The sequence below is a fragment of the Sesamum indicum genome, unplaced genomic scaffold (assembly GCF_000512975.1).
Source record: "Sesamum indicum cultivar Zhongzhi No. 13 unplaced genomic scaffold, S_indicum_v1.0 C00406, whole genome shotgun sequence".
Classification (NCBI taxonomy): Eukaryota; Viridiplantae; Streptophyta; class Magnoliopsida; order Lamiales; family Pedaliaceae; genus Sesamum; species Sesamum indicum.
In genome coordinates this window covers 1-17,525 of record NW_011629744.1, presented here as the reverse complement: position 1 = coordinate 17,525, position 17,525 = coordinate 1, and the positions used below count along the sequence as shown (strand labels likewise).

Below are 17,525 nucleotides of genomic sequence, written 5' to 3'. Positions count from 1 at the left end.
TTGAAAAATGTTAAAGAGGGTACAGTTCATGCACACTGGAAAGGAGCAGCTGAAATGATTCTGGCAATGTGCTCTCACTATTATGATGCTCAAGGAAATATCACAAGCCTAGACGACTTCGAAAGGCTGAACTTTGCAGAAATAATTCAAGGTATGGCTTGTAGCAGTCTACGGTGCATTGCATTTGCATGTAAGCAGGTCTTAGCAGGAGAGCCGGTTGGCAACAAAATACGGGAAACGATACCAGACAATGGCTTGACTCTTTTGGCCCTTGTCGGTCTGAAAGATCCATGTCGTCCTGGTGCCCAGCAGGCTGTGGAAGACTGTCAATATGCAGGTGTAAATGTCAAAATGATCACCGGTGACAATTTTTTCACTGCAAGAACCATAGCCACGGAATGTGGAATACTTAGCCCCAATCAAGAAGTGAACGATGGATCAGTGGTGGAAGGCGTGGAATTTCGCAGCTATACAGAAGAGGAACGCATGGAGAAAGTTGAAACGATCCGTGTCATGGCGAGATCGTCTCCACTCGACAAACTTCTAATGGTGCAATGCCTGAGAAAGAAAGGCCATGTTGTGGCAGTGACCGGTGACGGCACAAATGATGCACCAGCATTAAAAGAAGCTGACATAGGACTTTCTATGGGAATCCAGGGCACTGAAGTTGCTAGAGAAAGTTCAGATATTGTCATCCTGGACGACAATTCGCTTCAGTTGCCACAGTTTTGAGGTGGGGGAGATGTGTTTACAACAACATTCAGAAGTTCATCCAATTTCAGCTCACAGTAAATGTAGCAGCTCTAGCCATCAATTTTGTAGCAGCAGTTTCAGCTGGTGAAGTACCACTAACAGCAGTACAACTGTTGTGGGTGAATCTCATAATGGATACATTAGGGGCACTAGCTCTTGCTACAGAAAATCCCACCAAAGAACTCATGAAAAAGAAGCCAGTTGGCCGAAACGAGCCGCTCATCACCAACGTAATGTGGAGAAATCTTCTTGCACAAGCCCTGTACCAGATTTCAGTTCTCTTGACGCTACATTTCAAGGGTGAAGACATATTTCGTGTCAGCAAGAAGGTAAACGAAACGCTGATTTTCAACACATTCGTTCTCTGTCAAGTATTCAACGAATTCAATGCGCGCAAGATTGAGAAGAAGAATGTCTTTGAAGGGATACACAAGAACAAGTTGTTTATGGGGATAATTGGGATAACTGTAGGTCTTCAAGTAGTGATGGTGGAGTTTCTGAACAAGTTTGCTGATACAGAGAGGCTGAATTGGAGGCAATGGGCAGTTTGTATAGCCTTTTCAGCTGCATCTTGGCCAATTGGTTTTCTTGTCAAGTTCATACCAGTTCCTGAAAGACCATGGTTTAGTTGTCTTAAGTTGTAGAGACTGAAATTCATGTGAAAACAGTCATGAATTTTCATTATTACAGTCATGCTTGTTTGGATCTGTATACTGTTCTTGAGACATTGCTTTTATGTTTCTTAATAAGAATCAATGAAATAAGAATATTTCTTTGCATTTTTCGAAAAGAAAAACCAGTATGATTAACTTCGTGACGGTGAAATTGATGCACTGCCAAAATATAGTGAGATTGCAGCAATATACACTCTGTCAAGAATTTATAATGAAATCAAACTTTATAATGATCACCAGGTTGAAGTAATAACATTTTGCCGCGTGATGCGAGAGGATCGGCTTTTCCCATCTAATCCATGCGACATCTTTCCAACCAGCTCATCCAATAAAACTGCCTTTTTGTGCCCTTTAATAGCGGTGCAGGTTCTTGGCAATTGCTTGAAAAGAATTCTGAGTAGCCATGAACACATTATACCTGTAAATTTGGTATCTTTCTTTGTCCACCGGAAATGAATTCATTATATGTAAATCAATTGGCAGGATATGTCTTCATATCCTCCTCCAGTCTTTGCAAGCCATGCTTATTACTACATATGAATGTCATAATTAGCCAAATGAGAGGTATCAAATCCACCTTCAGAATCATACCACATCGAAACATCATTTTGGAGAGATTACTCGATCCGGCCCCTGTATAACACTCAGCAGCAATAATGAACAACGCCGTCACCTTGGCGTAAGCCTCTAGAGGATATTTTTCTAAAAAGAAGACCTGCAACAACTCTGGGAATCCAAATTGACCTCTCTACATGCGATACCAAAAAACCCATCTCACATTATCGTATGCCTTTGTCATGTCTGAGTTTCAAGATCACATATGTACTATATATATCTCTCCTGAGCTAAACAATATATTATGACCATCTGTTCAGCCTTTGACAAACCCACTTTGCATCCGTGAAATGATTTATGGCAAGATCTCACGAGAGCTTAGTCATTATTTTGTTAAGACCTTAGACAAACTAATCTGTATGTGGGTCTAACCACGTCTTTTTTGCTTGCGGAATACGTATTACTATGGTAGATGGATGTGAAACTCCGCACCAGCAGCGGACTCCCGGTTCAAACCATCAAATATCGATCTATACATATTGGGATCGACAAGGTCAACTAATATATACTAATTATTATATTCTGAATATATGTATATACCGTAAATAATCATAACTTGAAAATTGTTGATACAATAACATTACCAGTCATATTAGGATATATTTTATGATAATATCACATTATCGCGAATATTGTACACGTTCATGAAATTTATGTTATTTTTTTCCTTTTAAAACTCTTTGCAATATGATTTACTTTGTTTTCTTATTACTTTTGCTAATAAATTATTTTTTTACTATAACTTCAACCTTGAAAATAATGTTTTTATTAAATTTTATTTTAAAACTTCTTAATTACACTCGTTAGTAATATTTTATGTTGATTACACTTGATTTTGTTATTTATTAAATTTTTATAGTTTTTTAGTATTCTATAATGCATTATTTTAGTATAGTCGACAAGATCATACTATGCCACATTTGATGTGGAACAACGCTTATAGCGGATACCGCTACTTTGGACTATGTTTCAAATAAATTAAAAAAGAAAAAAAAAAGTCAGCACCTCCACAAGATCCTTATAGATGAAGTCCCAAAACAGTGTTGGTACGAATTCATATCATGCACCCTGCTTAATATCTTGAACGTAGTGATGGGGTTCATGCATGTACAGAAATAGTTGCTGGCATATCCATCTCATTAACCAACTTCAGTACGCATGCATGCATTCTCATGTATTGGAACGTTATCACTGCAGATATAGATTGAAATGCATGGGCCGCTAGCTAGCTGCACGCAGACTCCTTAATCACCTCTGAATGTGAGAGAACTCCTTCGGCCATCAACTGCACCCGATTTTTCCCGTTTCTTCATCTCTCTCTCTCCCTCTCGTTTGCAAAACTTAAAATCCAATTTATGTTTTGCTTCTTTTTCTCTTTTTGCACTTATTCTCATTCCATAAACATTTTAATTTATTTTTTACATATCATTGACGTATTTGTTTCCTTCTCGAATACTGTATATAACCAGCATGCACTTTCCATATTTGTACCGAAAGCGCTGAGTAACTGCAACGCAATATTAATTCCAAATTATAAAATTCTTTGCAAGTTTCGTCTCTTGTTTTTAGAAATAATTATTTTAGTCCCGCACTTCTATATGTTTTTACAAGATTAATCCCACTATTGATTATTTAACGAAAAAGTCACATACTTACGGGGTGAAACTAAAGTGACATATGAGTCCCAAGACCACCCTCCTGCCGGAGCTAGAGAAACCATTTTCATGTCTAACAATTATGCTTCAACAAAACAAGCAAATACCTCGAAGGCTCAAACAATGACCTTCATCGCAACGGGACATGTTTGTAAGTTATTAGCCATGTCCAAACGAACTAAAAACTTGCATCCCTGTTTCAATCGATAGGCAACAAACTAAAAATTTGCATCTCTGTTCCAATCGATTTAACATAAAAATATTAGGCAGGGTGTTCCTTTTACTTCTACTTCACTGGTAATTATTTCTTACAGAACGGAACCGGGCTAAAATTCGTCGGCTATGGCTCCGGAAACTGCAGGTAGCATTTTACTAGTAGACATTAGAAACTAGGAGAGAGGCTTTTCCAGATTTGAAATAGAAATCTCACACATTGTCATACAGTCTAACCACATATTCTTTTCGTCGTTAGCAGCACAAGGCGACTGTCTGAATCCACTTACGAGAACAAAACAACATCCCACACAGATTCTGGATTCAACATTCACAACATGACATTAGCAAATTTAAAATTTTTCTGAGGGATCACGAGATCTGCTGCACTTTACCTACACGATTGTAGTAGGAAAGTATGGTATACAGAGTCTGAAGCAAGGTTAGGATAAGTAATGCAAAGGCTGCAAGTAATGAGATGACTGACCACGGGCTACCAAAATAATTCCTCCGCAAATTTGTTATCCAACTGTTAGATCGACGTTGAAATTCCCAGTTCACAGCATTAAAAATATGAGAGTAACTGAATTTGGTAGAGGTGAGGATATTTTTCCCTAGTCGATTAAACATCTCGCAGATCTCTTTATCGTCGCCCAACCAGTTTCCAATGATTCCATAATTGCGCAACAGTCTAACATCCTCGGGTGTGTTAATGAGACAATTCATAAAGAACGTGTAGTCTGAGACATATCTTGCTTCACAATCTGGCAGGTACTGTTCATATGCAATGAGATTTCTGAATTGCGACTCTGTTTCATCAAATATGTTCAATGGTGGAATTCTCAACACCCCGTTTACAAATGTCATATCCATGAAACCACTTGTTCCTTCTGCCTTTTGGAATCTAATTCCAACCTCCTGGAGCCCTGAGACGGAGAGTATGCTCTCCCAATTTTGGCATGCATTACTTCCGAAATTCTTGTGTAAGATTGTCCCGGCAAACGGAAGACAACAAATTTCATGTATCAAGCTGCAAAGGTGGTCAATATTCTGCGTTGGTAATTTCTGGTAGACTTTTGAGACCGAGATGTTCAGAAACATGCCATCGATAAAGCACAAGGTAAGACCAATTATGTCGTCTCTTGAATCCTCTATTTTAGTCATGTTGAATAGCTGATTTAGGACAAAGAAAGGAAGCTGATTCTCAAGCAACATAATGTCATGGCGCAGTTGACTAAGGATTCTCTCATTTTTGAAAATTGGGTCATTGGCAACTCTCAGATCTTTCAGACTATGGTAGCGCAGTAATTCAATGAGGAAGCAGCCATCAAGTACCATCATCTTGATAAACTCATTAACGTCAAGATCAACAGGCTCGGCATAGCATCTCCGTGCTCTTTCTTCCATTGCTGCCACGGCAATGACATATCTTTCGACACTCTCATTTTTACGACTAAGAAGTTGCTTCAAGTACCAACACTTGTGCTGGTCCATATTTTGTAAACCAGATTTCCCATGGTGATAAGGACCAATCGACAGTATTTCTGGATCATAATCGTTGTCCCTCCCAGGAATCCGCAAATGATCATCAACTTTAAAGATAGAGGGCTTTAAGGCTGGAGAACGTGAGCAATCAAGCATATGCTTGATTTCAAGAGCAATCTCTTTGGCGGAATCCTCAGCCATTTGAATTTCTTGCTAATAGAAACAAATGCAGTGAGGCTTTTGTGAAGTAAGACAAATGAAGAGAAGGAGCTACAATAAAGAAAGACAACATCTTGATAAGAATAATATAGTATGGGAATAGATGAAAATGGACAAGCAAGAAATATTATGCACTTCATATCACACTTAATACATATAATAATGAATTAAATATATTATATTACAAAGCATTTTAAAACAAAAATAGTGTAAATTATTGCATTTATATATTCCAAAGAGTTTTTGAAAAAAGTAGTGTAAAATTGATTAAAAGGATACTGTATTCGTGACTATGATGTATTACACATTATCTCCTATAGTATCATTGTATCAGTAATATCATTCGATACTATCGAATATTATCACCGATATATATAATTTGAGAATAACAGATATCAACTGATATTCTTGATGCCGATCAGGATATGTCGACGACAATGGCCGATACTTTGAACCATGGTATATTGAACAAACCTCAAGATATGTCCTTGTAATAACCAAAAGTTTTCCCTAACAATTTATTAAAGGAAGAAGTTAGAGATACTAACAAATTTCATTTGCTTTTCCAACTGATTTAAGTTATAAAAATATGCTTCATCTTACAACTCTAAACCAGAGGTAGCTATGAGTCTCTGTAATTTAACTGTTGTAATTTATAAAGAATAGTCATTTATATATCCAGAATAAAGAAAAGGGAAAACAAATTAAGATACCTACAACACTGCCGATGACGCCTAGCTCAATTGGCGAAGTTTGAGACCCATGACTCAGAGGTCAGGGACTCGAAACATGCTTTATGCATGTGGGGTGTTGTTCTACTGCATAATAGGCTTTGTTTAAATTTCATTTATATATATGATACAGTTAATCTGGATATGATTATTGTAATAATTTTTGTTAGGTATTGATATTTGACATGAATAATTATAATCAGAGTTAGTCACTGCTTCAAACAAAAAAAAGAAAAAGAAGGGATACATAGTACACCAGCCATTTGATTAGAATTCACAAATTGCAGAATCTAAAAACTAGGAACAATTAACCCTGATTAAAAGATAAAAAAACAAAGCGAGAAAACTTGGAGAAAGAGGACTTGGACTAGGGATTCATCATCATCGGATTGGATGAAGGACTTAGATTTGAAAGTTCAAAGATTTCAGTAACTAGCAAATTACTCCTGAAAGGGATTTCCAAATGGAAAACAACTCAAGAACTACATAAACAAACAAGAATGACAAAAGAGATAACTTGGTTCCAAAATCATTGAACACACAAAAGTAATTCAGTGTCGGCAGAAACTTACTTGGTTGGCGAACTGCAGATCTGGTTACTGATGGGCGGCTACATTTCTAATTTTGCCGTAGAGTAAAATGAACAAATAGCCACTGCTTCAAATAGTTTTACCTGTTGTTGAACCATGAGCAAGAAGGATTTGAATGAAAGACCACCAAGATTGAGTCAAAATCTGGCGCTGATGGTCGCAAGTTGTTCAGCAATTAGCGACGAAGTAATCAGAGTACTCAGGATGAAGGTTGCAAAACATTGCCTTTGCTCACTTTCACCTCCTTTATAGATAATGTGGGTTTTGACTCTGTGGATTATTGGTGCAAGATAAGGTTATATAAATGTAATATCAGTGTGTAAATAAAGTGAGATGAATTTTTTTTTACCTAAATTTTCAAGTTAGTGTTTTCTCAACAAGAAATAGAAAACAAAGAATTCAGAAATGAATTTATTTAGCTTTTTTCTTTATAATTAGTTCTTGAAGTTGGGCATTCAAAAAAATAAGAAAGCATTCGATACGATGATGGAATATAATCTTTTAATGCTTAAGTTATATAGATTGATTCTAGGAATACTTAGTAAATAAATATTATAAAGAATCCGGACTTTGTATGTACAATTTGAGGGTAAATGTTTATTACTTATATAAAAATAACATAAATAATTGGACTCTTTCAATCAAAAGTTTGAGCTCTCAATAAAAATGCACGAATTCTTAAAATAGTTGGAGGCATTCTAGTGACTTTGATGTGATCCTTGCATTATTCCTATCAAGTTTTTTGTTTAAAATGAATTCCACCAAATATATAATATTCTGCAAATTGGACTTTAATATCCCAAGTTAATGCTGGATGATTTTTTAATTCAATAGGAAACTTCGCGGAAGTTTCCTGGCAAGTTCATGGATTTGCTTTTCCGAGTGGTGGGCAGGTTCACATTGGTTGGACCTAATTTATTTATTGCAAAGGGCCTACGTTGGTCTTTGGAGCTTTCTAAAGTAAACCTACCTCACTCTTTTGTCTCTATTTTATTGTTCCAATTTGATTCTTTGGCTTGTGTTGTATCAACCTCAACCAACGTCCCTTTCATATTTTTAACTATCATCGCGTTTTGTACGCAACTGAGCCAGCTACATGAGCGTATTACTTGCGTTTGAAAGTCTACCTCATCCTCTAATCACGCATTAAATCTCCTCAAATATGATCATTATGTTTGGATTAATGTTTTGGGTGTTTTTGTTTTGATGTTTTGGAGATAGAGAGAGAAAAATAGAGATAAGTTAGTATGTGTTTTGAGATAGATGGTATGTTCGGATTTGCGTTTTGATATAATATAAAATATTGTAAAATAAGTGGTGTAGGTTTGATATTGAGATTTGGGAGACAAAAGATACTGTTCATTGTCAAATCATGTCTTTTAATATATATATTTAGTAAATATATGTGTATGTATATAGTATTTTGTTTGTTAGTGAAATATAATATATATTTATGTTAAGTAATTTTTTGTATTGAGACATTTATTTTTATTTTTTAAATAATAAGTATAATTTTAATGAATAATTAAACACATTATAGTATTGTCTCCAAAATAATTTTGTTAGACTTTATATTTGAAATGAAAAAACATAATATATAAAATTTAAATAAAAAATTTAGAATTAAGTATATATTTTACAGATTAGTCCCTTGATAATTTGAGAATTTTTATTAAAATTTTTCGATCCTTATGGTGTGGTTGAATTCCAATAAGCATCATAGTTAATTACTTTACTCAAAAGAAATATGATTTGGTTGAAGTTTAATTTAAGGTGAAATAAAAAAATACATTATATAAAATAAAGAGTAATGATTGAAGTTGGTGATAAAGTAATTTCAGTTGCATGAGCTCTTTGCACATGAAGTTTTTACTCGAGATATTGTTCAGTTTTGTTTTGTTTTGGGCTTCCTATTACACCCGAGTTTGGTGTAACGCTTGAATCTGGAAAACCCAAAGTCGGGAACGTGTCCATAATTCTTGGAAAAGGGAAATATGTACAACATGCTTTGTGCTTGTTTCACACTTTGCCACAAGAATCATAGTACTTGGATGTGGATGGGTTCTATTGGATGGACTTTGGAGTCATAATCAGATCTTGGGTATGGGTTGATGTTTTGGATATGGATCCTACTTCAATTCACTTGTTGGTGCATGCTTGGAATCTCTATGTTGACAAACCCACTCCACACCAACCGCTTCCAAATTGCAATCCCTAATACTTGTACTCATACTTACACACTCTTTAGAATTCATAATTACCACCACAATCCCTAACATCATATTTCTTCTAGTGTTTGTCCCTTGCTATATTATTTTAAATTCAACATATTGCATTTTATAACTCTACAAACTCTACAATTTTAATCCAGAACCTTAATTACATTAATTTTTTTATGAAACTATCAGTTGACACCCATCAAGATTTAACGGAATTCGTGCTGTGCATGTTATATTTCTATAAAAAAAATTTAACGAAATTAAAACTTCAAACTAAAATTATAAAAAATTAATTTATAGGACGTAAAATATAATATTTGTTAATTCTTAACTACGCCAAATTAGGCCCAATTGGGACTTTCAAAAAATTCCCCAACTTTGTAATGGCTTCACACATGGGGTAGCCGAATGAGCCCATGGGACAAATCAGAATGAACCAACTCCCCCAACCCATTACTCCCACATTCTGTATTTTGCCACAAGGGTCATGATCGCATTAGTGTCCCTGATTGGACGAATGAATTTACCAAATCAAAAAAAAACACGGGAAATCAGTGACAAGCGAAGACTAGTAGCTCGCAAAAAGAGACAGTTTAAAATAATGCATTGGAGCAAATATTTTATCCTGGACGTCGCCCCCTATTTGTTGTTTTTCTTTCCTATCTCTTTCTTTAAAATTATTCAGTATTCTAGACTAGTACGTAGAACAAGTTGGTTGATTCTTTTCATTCTTGATTTGCCCAACGTTTCTTCATGTTGGTGGATTGTGGAGCTTAAATTCATGTCATATTTTATATTTTATGTTCATTAAAAGAAAAAAAGAATGATGAATATATAAAAATCATCTAATGATTAAAAAAAACTGATCTTAAATAAATGATGATAATCAATTATGGTCATGATCTTGACATGACATGTTGTGAATCTTGGGAAAAATAAAAATATAAAATATTGTTTTGAAATTTATCTTACATATATGTTTGAAAATGCAATTATTTATCTCTTTTTAGTTCAAAAGTTTTTGAAAAAGTGTGCTAAAATTTTGCTTAACAAAAAGTTGCTCTTTTTGGTACAATTTCAAGTGGTCAACTTAAGTATATTTTAACACATTTTTTATTTTACAATAAGATTTTTTATATTATAGTTCTCTTTATGGTTTTACTATAACTACATCTAGTTTAAGTTCTCGTAGACTTTTTAACAATTAAACTATTTCAAAAATTAAATTGAAAAACATCACAGAAATCAACTCAAAAAAAAAAAAAAAAAAAAGTCCAAGCAAAATTTTACTCTACAAATATTAGACCCCTTCAAAATATGAAAATTTATGCTAAATCTTTTTTTACTCCTAAAATGAATAACTATAACTATGTTTGAAACGTAAAAAGCACAAACATGATAAAAGAAAGTCTTACTATAAGAAAATGACTCAATAGTTAGAGAAAAAAATTAATTATATTAAAAGTAAATTTTTTTATGCTAATATGTATTATTTAATATATATTTTAAACACTGTCTTGCTGAAATTTTTAGTAGGTAAATTTTCATTGTGAAATTTATTAGCAAGTAAATTTCTTATATTAAATAATATAGATTAGTAATAAAAAATTTACTTGCTAATTTTTTCTTAATTTTGCCTTTGTAACTCTTCAAATGTTTTGCCTAGTTACATGATAATTCATTTAGTTGATTTTCATTTGTCATCTAATAATTTTAATATGTCAAGCGATCTAACTAATTATCATTAATATATGTGCTAGGAAATTTCTCAACATTAAATCCTTTTCATTTTCATGATTTTTTAGAGTCTTTTCGTGTTGTATCATAGGATTATTTTTTTTTATCTAGTAAGTGTATTATATTATGAATATAAGTAATAAAAAATAATGAGTAAATAAGTATAATATGAAAAGTAATAAATAGAATAAATATGAATAATGTGAAAAGTAGTTAATAGGAATTAATAAGTATATCATTAAAAAAATAATATTAATTACAAGGGTAACTTACAAGAAAAAACTATTCATACTTTTATAGATAATAATAATAATAATAATGTATATATATATTTTAAATTTTTTAGAAGAAATCATGATGTTTTCATTGGGACACACATGTCTTATTATTTTCACTCCAACAACAATAATTATTTCGGAACTTTCATGTCTTTATTTTGTACTTAATAATCGCACAATCCCGTCTATCTATTCCCGCCTCGTGCGGCCACCATTCCTGTCGTGTCATATATATATACAAAAAACCCACACTAAATAAAATATCTTTGACGTTTTAAGCTATTCTAACTTTCCTCCAACTCTGACCATATATATATGTATATCTCCTCAAGACAGGAACCCTAAAAGGTAGTTTCCAGGAGACTTCCTCTCAACAAGAATATTTGTGTTTTCGGACAATAAAAAATTAAAGGTTATTTTGAAGAAAATATTTACAAGAGATACAATTAGTGTAGAAAAGTATGGACGTGTGTCCTAAAGTTAAATTAAAGGCGAGGTGTTTTGATACAGCTATACTTCATAATCCAGGAAAGAACTAGGAAGTTGCCCCAGCTAGGTTTGTTTTTGCTTTATTAATCTAATACTCACCACATTATGTACACCACAAAAATTAGACCTCCTGATTGATGTTGCTAAAGTGTGACTTTTGAATCGGGATTAGCCTAATTTCTTGTCTTCATTTCCTTGTTTCATCCTAAATTTTATCTGATTTACATTGATGTAAGAGAACTTTTATGGGAAAACAATTTGCAAAGTAATCATTTTATTTCTTGTAAGATTAATTAGTACCGTTATTTCCTGTTAATTATCCTCAAAATGAAGCTCAACAGTGTTAGAAAGCCTTGAAAAGTTGGAATATTCTAACCTAGCTACCCCACAGCTATTACACCCCTCAAGAAACAAAAGTGAGAAAAGAGAACTCTTTTGCAACGCGTTTTTCTGGAGAGACCGGAAAAGTGAACTAGACCTTCTAAAACCAAAACATTGTAGTTTCTAACAAAATCGACCTTAACACTTACCACCACCACCATCACCACCGCCACCCCGACCACGCGGTCCTTACAGCAGCGGCGCGTTGAGCTTACGTTCGAACGCTACGGGCGCGTCGAGTTTAGGATCGAATATACAGGTATGTTTAAGCTGGAGATTACATGCTTCGACTGCATATAGGTTACATCTCTCCTGCGATTTCTTTACTTCTTCTGAATTTATTGCACTCTCTTTGTTTTTTTCGGCGAGTTTGCCGTTTCATTTTATAGAAGCTGAAAGTGGAGGGGTATAGAATGGCTCAAGAGTAGATAGGTGGAGAAGGTGGAGAGATTTTTGCTATTTCATGAATTTTTGGGTAATCGCTAGGATTCAAGATTAGCATACATGGACGAAAACGGGACGCCCTCATCATCTGTCTATTGCTATAGACAACCCGCACCCCAAAGTGTTTCGGTGATCCATCAAGGCCCATCTCCGCAAGATGTTGCTGTTATTCAGATGCAGGAATTCCATGTCGTTAGTGGTCCAGCCAATAATCTTCAGCAGCCGGACTACACCAGGCACGAGCCGGGCCTGTTCAGCGGGCTTGTTGAGGGGAGAGTCATGGACCAGCTCATTGAACACGGAGGGGTACAAGGTAGGGTTAAAAATCAGTGAAAGCTTGATGTGTGTTCTAATTAATCTTCACTAAACTGATTATAAATATATAATGCAGTTCAATTGTCTGGGATACAACTAGTCTAGATTCATTATCTCTTTGTTGTTATCTGAGTTCATTTTCACATGCTTGCAGAATCTTGTACTAGTAAATATGCAATCTTTTCTTTGTAGAAATGGGAAAGTTGCAAGTAATTTTCTTGTGATATTACAATGAGCAAATTACCCTCCTATTATTATTATTATTTTTCCATAGAGAGAGGTAAACTGCATTAAACCCTTGTAGAAATGCATGAGGCAAGTCAAAAAATGAGTATGTACTATTCTCCAATTCGAATTAATTAGAAATGATTAAATACATTAAGTTACTGTTTCCAAAATTAGGTCTCCAATGTAGTTATAGTTTCCTGTAATGAGTGACTTGATTGACCTAACCACTGATGTATTGGTATAGGTGTAGCTGCAACTCTCGAAACCCATATTCAAAATGGTATAGATGGGAGTTCTGAAGATATTAATTGTAGAAAAGAGTTTTTTGGATCAAATTCTTATCCTGCTAGGCCACCTACAAAGGGTTTCTTCCACTATCTCAAGATAGAAGTCATGGATTTCACAAATATTATGCTTCTGGTGTGTGCTGCACTATACCTCGTGCTAGGTATCAAACAAAAAGGGGCTGGAGAAGGATGGTATGATGGCGTAAGCATATTTGCTGCTATCATTCTTGTTATTTCTATTTCAGCCACCAGCAATTTCAGGCAGAACAGGAAATTTGACAATCTTTTTGAGTTTAACAAGAATATTCTAGTAGATGTCATGAGAAATGGAAGGAGGCATGTTATTTCAATATTTGAGATTGTTGTCGGTGACATTGTTTGCTTAAAGAATGGTGATCAGGTGCCTGCTGATGGCTTATTCATCGAAGGGCACTCTTTAAAAGTTGATGAATCAAGAATGACGGCAGGAAGAGATCGTGTAGAAATCAATCATGATCAAAACCCATTCCTGTCTTCTGGAAGCAAGATTATTGATGGATGCGCTACAATGCTTGTGACTGCTGTAGGAATGAAAACGAGTTGGGGCAGATTGATGAGCACAGTTGCTCGGGATCCCAAAGAGGAAATGCCTCTTCATGACCAGTCACGCAAGCTGACTTTGATCTTGGGTATGTTCGGTTTAGCAATGGCTTTGTTGGTTCTTGTCAGGCTGCTAGTTGGGTATTTTACAGGAAAGACCAGAGATGAGTTTGGGAATGTAGTATTCACTGGCAGCAGGACGAAGGTTGATGATTTAATCAATTCTCTGGTGGACATCACTTTTACTGCTGTGGTTATCTTGGTTGTAGCAATTCCAGGAGGACTGTCTCTGGCTATCAACCTTACTCTTGCTCATTCTACCAAAAGAATGATGGCTGATCAAGCAGTGGTAAGAAACCTATCTGCTTGTGAGGTGCTGGCTTCTGTAAAAACCATATGCACAGATATGAAAAGGATTATTGCAGCAAACCAAATCATGAGGGTGCCTAGATTCTTTGTCGGTGCAGACTCCATGGAAGGAAGAAGTTACACTTCCATAGCAGCCAATGTTCTTGAACTCTTCTTCCAGGGAATCAGGCACACCAGTGCTCATGTCCACAACTTTTTCCCAGTTACACCAATTGATGAAACAATTCGGTCATGGGCTGTCCTGAGATGGAACATGGAAATGGAAAATATCAGACAGTTCTCAATTCTCAATGTGAAGCCATCCTGTTCGGAGAGTTGGAGAATAGGCATTTCACTGAGAAATCAAGCAGACAACAGAATCCATTTACACTGGAAAGGGGATGCTGATAGCATTCTTCCATTATGTTCCCATTACTATGATTCATCTGGAAATATGATAGCCCTTAGTAATGTAGAGAGGGGAAGATTCCTTGAGATAATTGTACAAATGGCTTCTAGCAGGCTTCGGTGTGTTGCATTTGCTCATAGGCAGCTTTCAGAAGATGAGTATGAGAATGAAGCAGCAAATCAAGGGATACCTGATACTAATTTAATTCTGCTGGCACTTCTGGGGGTTGAAGATCATTGTCACCCTGGTATAAGGGAAGCCTTTCAAATTTGTAGACGTGCTGGAATCCATGTCAAGTTGGTCACCAGTGAAAATGTCTCTAGGGCAAGAGCCGTGGTCTTGGAATGTGGAATTCTTTCTCCTGGAGAGGAGGTGAGTGAACGATTGGTGGTGGAAGCGGAGGCATTCTTCAACTACACAGAAGATGAACAAAGGCTGCGGGTTGGAGACGTTGCGGTAATGGCGATGTCATCTGATGAGCACAAACTTAAAATGGTGCAATTGCTGCAGAAAGAGAACGGCCATGTTGTTGCAGTGACCGGTGATTGCGCAAATGATGCTCCTACATTAAAGGAAGCTAATGTAGGAATTGCAATGGGAGCGCAAAGCACTGAAGTGACAAAACAATGTTCAGACATCATCATCTTGGATGACAATTTTTCCAATGTCGTCAAAGTTGTGCGCTGGGGTCGATGCATTCGCAACAACATTCAGAAATTCAGCCAGTTCCAGCTCACAGCAAATATGGCATTTCTAGTGATCTACACGGTAACAATACTTTCATCCGGTAATGCACCACTAACAATTGCTCAACTATTGTGGGTGAATCTCATTATGGATACTTTGGGGGCTCTTGCCCTTGCTACCGATAAACCAACAAAGGCACTCATGAAGCAACCAGTGCATCAGGCTGGAATACTTATCACAAACATCATGTGGAGAAACATGATAGCCCAAGCTTTGTATCAAATAGTTGTAATCTTGACCTTAAAGTTCAAAGGTGAATCAATCTTTGGTGTCCGTGAAGAAGTAGTTGCCACACTTATATTCAACAGTTTTGTCTTTTGCCAAGTTTTCAACCTGGTCAGCGCAAGGAAGCTTGAGGAAAAGAATGTGTTTGCTGGGATGCTCAAGAACAGATGGTTTATAGTAATCACTTGGATCATTGTCATTCTTCAAGTTATCTTGGTGGAAATTTTGAATAGGTTTGCCCATACACAGCGGCTGAAATGGAAGCAATGGGCAGCATGTATAGGAATTGCAGCATTCTCTTGGCCATTTGACTGGCTCATCAAATGCATACCAGTCCCAGATACACCAGCTATCAGTCTACTCTTTTAGATACTTGCAGGACTAGAACTGAGAAAGGGTAACTTTTAACATCTCTCTCTCTCTCTCTCACACACACACACACACACACACACACACACACGCACACAGAGACAATCTCATCCTCCTCTTCCTCCACTCTCTCTCTCTCTCTCACAAACACACACACATGCACGCGCACGCGCACACACACTCATTCTCCTCGTCCTCCTCCTCCTCTCTCTCTTTCTCTCACGGACACAGACACACAAACAACCCTGGTGTATCGTATGTTATAGCAGTACATCTGAAATTATCATGAAGTCCTAGGAATACACATAGTTTAAGTTCAGCTTAAGTACTGATCAGGGTTTCCCGTATCATTGAATTTCAGATGGAGGCATGCATGCTCGAAGGAAATAAAAAGCCCTTCCAAATCGGCGGTATTCTATTCGCGATTTGAAGTGGGCTATATATCCTCTCTTCCAAATGGCCCGCCGGCTCTTTCTTTTCTTGTTATGATTTACGTCATCAGGTGAAAAACTATATATGCTTGCTCTATCCCTGATGGAATTTGTACAGTAGGATCTCATGAACCCAACTTCATGCATGCTGTGGTAATTAATATGTTTGATGGCAGCATCAACCTGTTTAGTAAATGTTTCCACTCTGTTGCATTTATTCACTGATGAAACAAGGGAAATATTTGTCAAGATACAGCCTATACCGACACTAAACCAGACATAGTATTGTGTGAATGTTGTCTTGATCAATCATTAAATTCTGCTGGAAACAGCAACTTAGAGCCCTTAGTCAGAATCCCTAGTTTAAGTCCACCAATCCAAGCAAGAGATTGAGCCAACAAACCATCATTTTCTGTCTTGGTCTGGGGTTGGAATATTCCTTCTTTTGGTCCAATTAATAGAGTACTTTCCTTAATTTCCTGTTGCCCCTCATAGCCTTGTACCTGTTAGGACCTTACAGATGTCTGTCCCACCCTTTTGGCAACTTTCTTTCTGTCCTACGTCTTTTCGTCACCCACTAGTTTAAATTGTCCTTTTGCTTTCTTTTGATGAGTTGGTTTTCAGTGTCCTGACCTGACATATGCTGAATTTGCCAATTAATTTCCCTGTTTCTGGACTACCCTCGAAACATAGGAATCTTAATCTAGTTTGATAAATTATCGCTACAGGTTCCTGTTTTAATTTTTCTTTTATTCAAATTAAATGTAGTTGAATTAAATAAATCATATAATAAATATAATATATTATTATTTGATTAATTATTTTTTAAAATTATATATTAATTATACAAAAAATATATTATATTTATTATTTAATTATTTTTTATTTAATAAAATTCAGTTTTATTTAAATTTTTTGTTGTCTCCATTTTTCCACCAACTCCGTATGTAGTTGAATTATAAAAAAAAAAAAAAGAGAGGGAGAGAAAGAAAGAAAAAGAAAATTCAACCTAGTTGAACTCCTGGGTCTCGATTAAAAACCCGATATATGTACATGGTTCAAATAAGAAGTTTTTTTTTTTTTAATTATAATTAGTTATGGCGG

At 35.7% G+C, this 17,525-nt stretch overlaps 2 protein-coding genes and 1 pseudogene across 6 annotated transcripts; 2 read left to right on the top strand and 1 right to left on the bottom strand.

Annotated features, from left to right (window-relative positions):
* Positions 1–7: 7 nt before the first annotated feature.
* On the top strand, positions 8–2,605 carry LOC105155176 (annotated as a pseudogene).
* A 1,169-nt stretch (positions 2,606–3,774) lies between these two features.
* On the bottom strand, positions 3,775–7,305 carry LOC105155174 (UPF0481 protein At3g47200-like). Of its 3 annotated transcripts, none has more exons than XM_011071028.2 (2): positions 6,918–7,305; positions 3,775–5,665 (listed from the first exon to the last, which is right to left on the bottom strand). In XM_011071028.2, exon 2 carries the CDS (start codon positions 5,594–5,596, stop codon positions 4,283–4,285), a length of 1,314 nt encoding a protein of 437 aa, XP_011069330.1. In that variant the 5' UTR covers positions 5,597–5,665; positions 6,918–7,305; the 3' UTR covers positions 3,775–4,282. The 3 variants fall into 3 exon arrangements, with proteins under 3 accessions (XP_011069330.1, XP_011069331.1, XP_011069332.1); XM_011071029.2 differs by having other exon boundaries at positions 3,775–5,608; XM_011071030.2 differs by having other exon boundaries at positions 3,775–5,604.
* A 4,490-nt stretch (positions 7,306–11,795) lies between these two features.
* On the top strand, positions 11,796–16,616 carry LOC105180374 (calcium-transporting ATPase 12, plasma membrane-type-like). 3 transcript variants are annotated; one of them, XM_020691678.1, is made up of 4 exons: positions 11,796–12,298; positions 12,526–12,796; positions 13,271–16,018; positions 16,352–16,616. In XM_020691678.1, exons 2-3 carry the CDS (start codon positions 12,544–12,546, stop codon positions 15,988–15,990), a joined length of 2,973 nt encoding a protein of 990 aa, XP_020547337.1. In that variant the 5' UTR covers positions 11,796–12,298; positions 12,526–12,543; the 3' UTR covers positions 15,991–16,018; positions 16,352–16,616. The 3 variants fall into 3 exon arrangements, with proteins under 3 accessions (XP_020547337.1, XP_011069329.2, XP_020547336.1); XM_011071027.2 differs by having other exon boundaries at positions 12,429–12,796; XM_020691677.1 differs by having other exon boundaries at positions 12,409–12,796.
* The last annotated feature ends 909 nt before the right edge of the window (positions 16,617–17,525 follow it).

Coding starts and splice junctions, on each gene's coding strand:
- LOC105155174 (XM_011071028.2), bottom strand. CDS start 5,596: ATGGCTGAGGATTCCGCCAAAGAGATTGCTCTTGAAATCAAGCATATG.
- LOC105180374 (XM_020691678.1), top strand. CDS start 12,544: ATGGACGAAAACGGGACGCCCTCATCATCTGTCTATTGCTATAGACAA. Junction 12,797..13,270: donor TGAACACGGAGGGGTACAAG/GTAGGGTTAAAA, acceptor GTATTGGTATAG/GTGTAGCTGCAACTCTCGAA.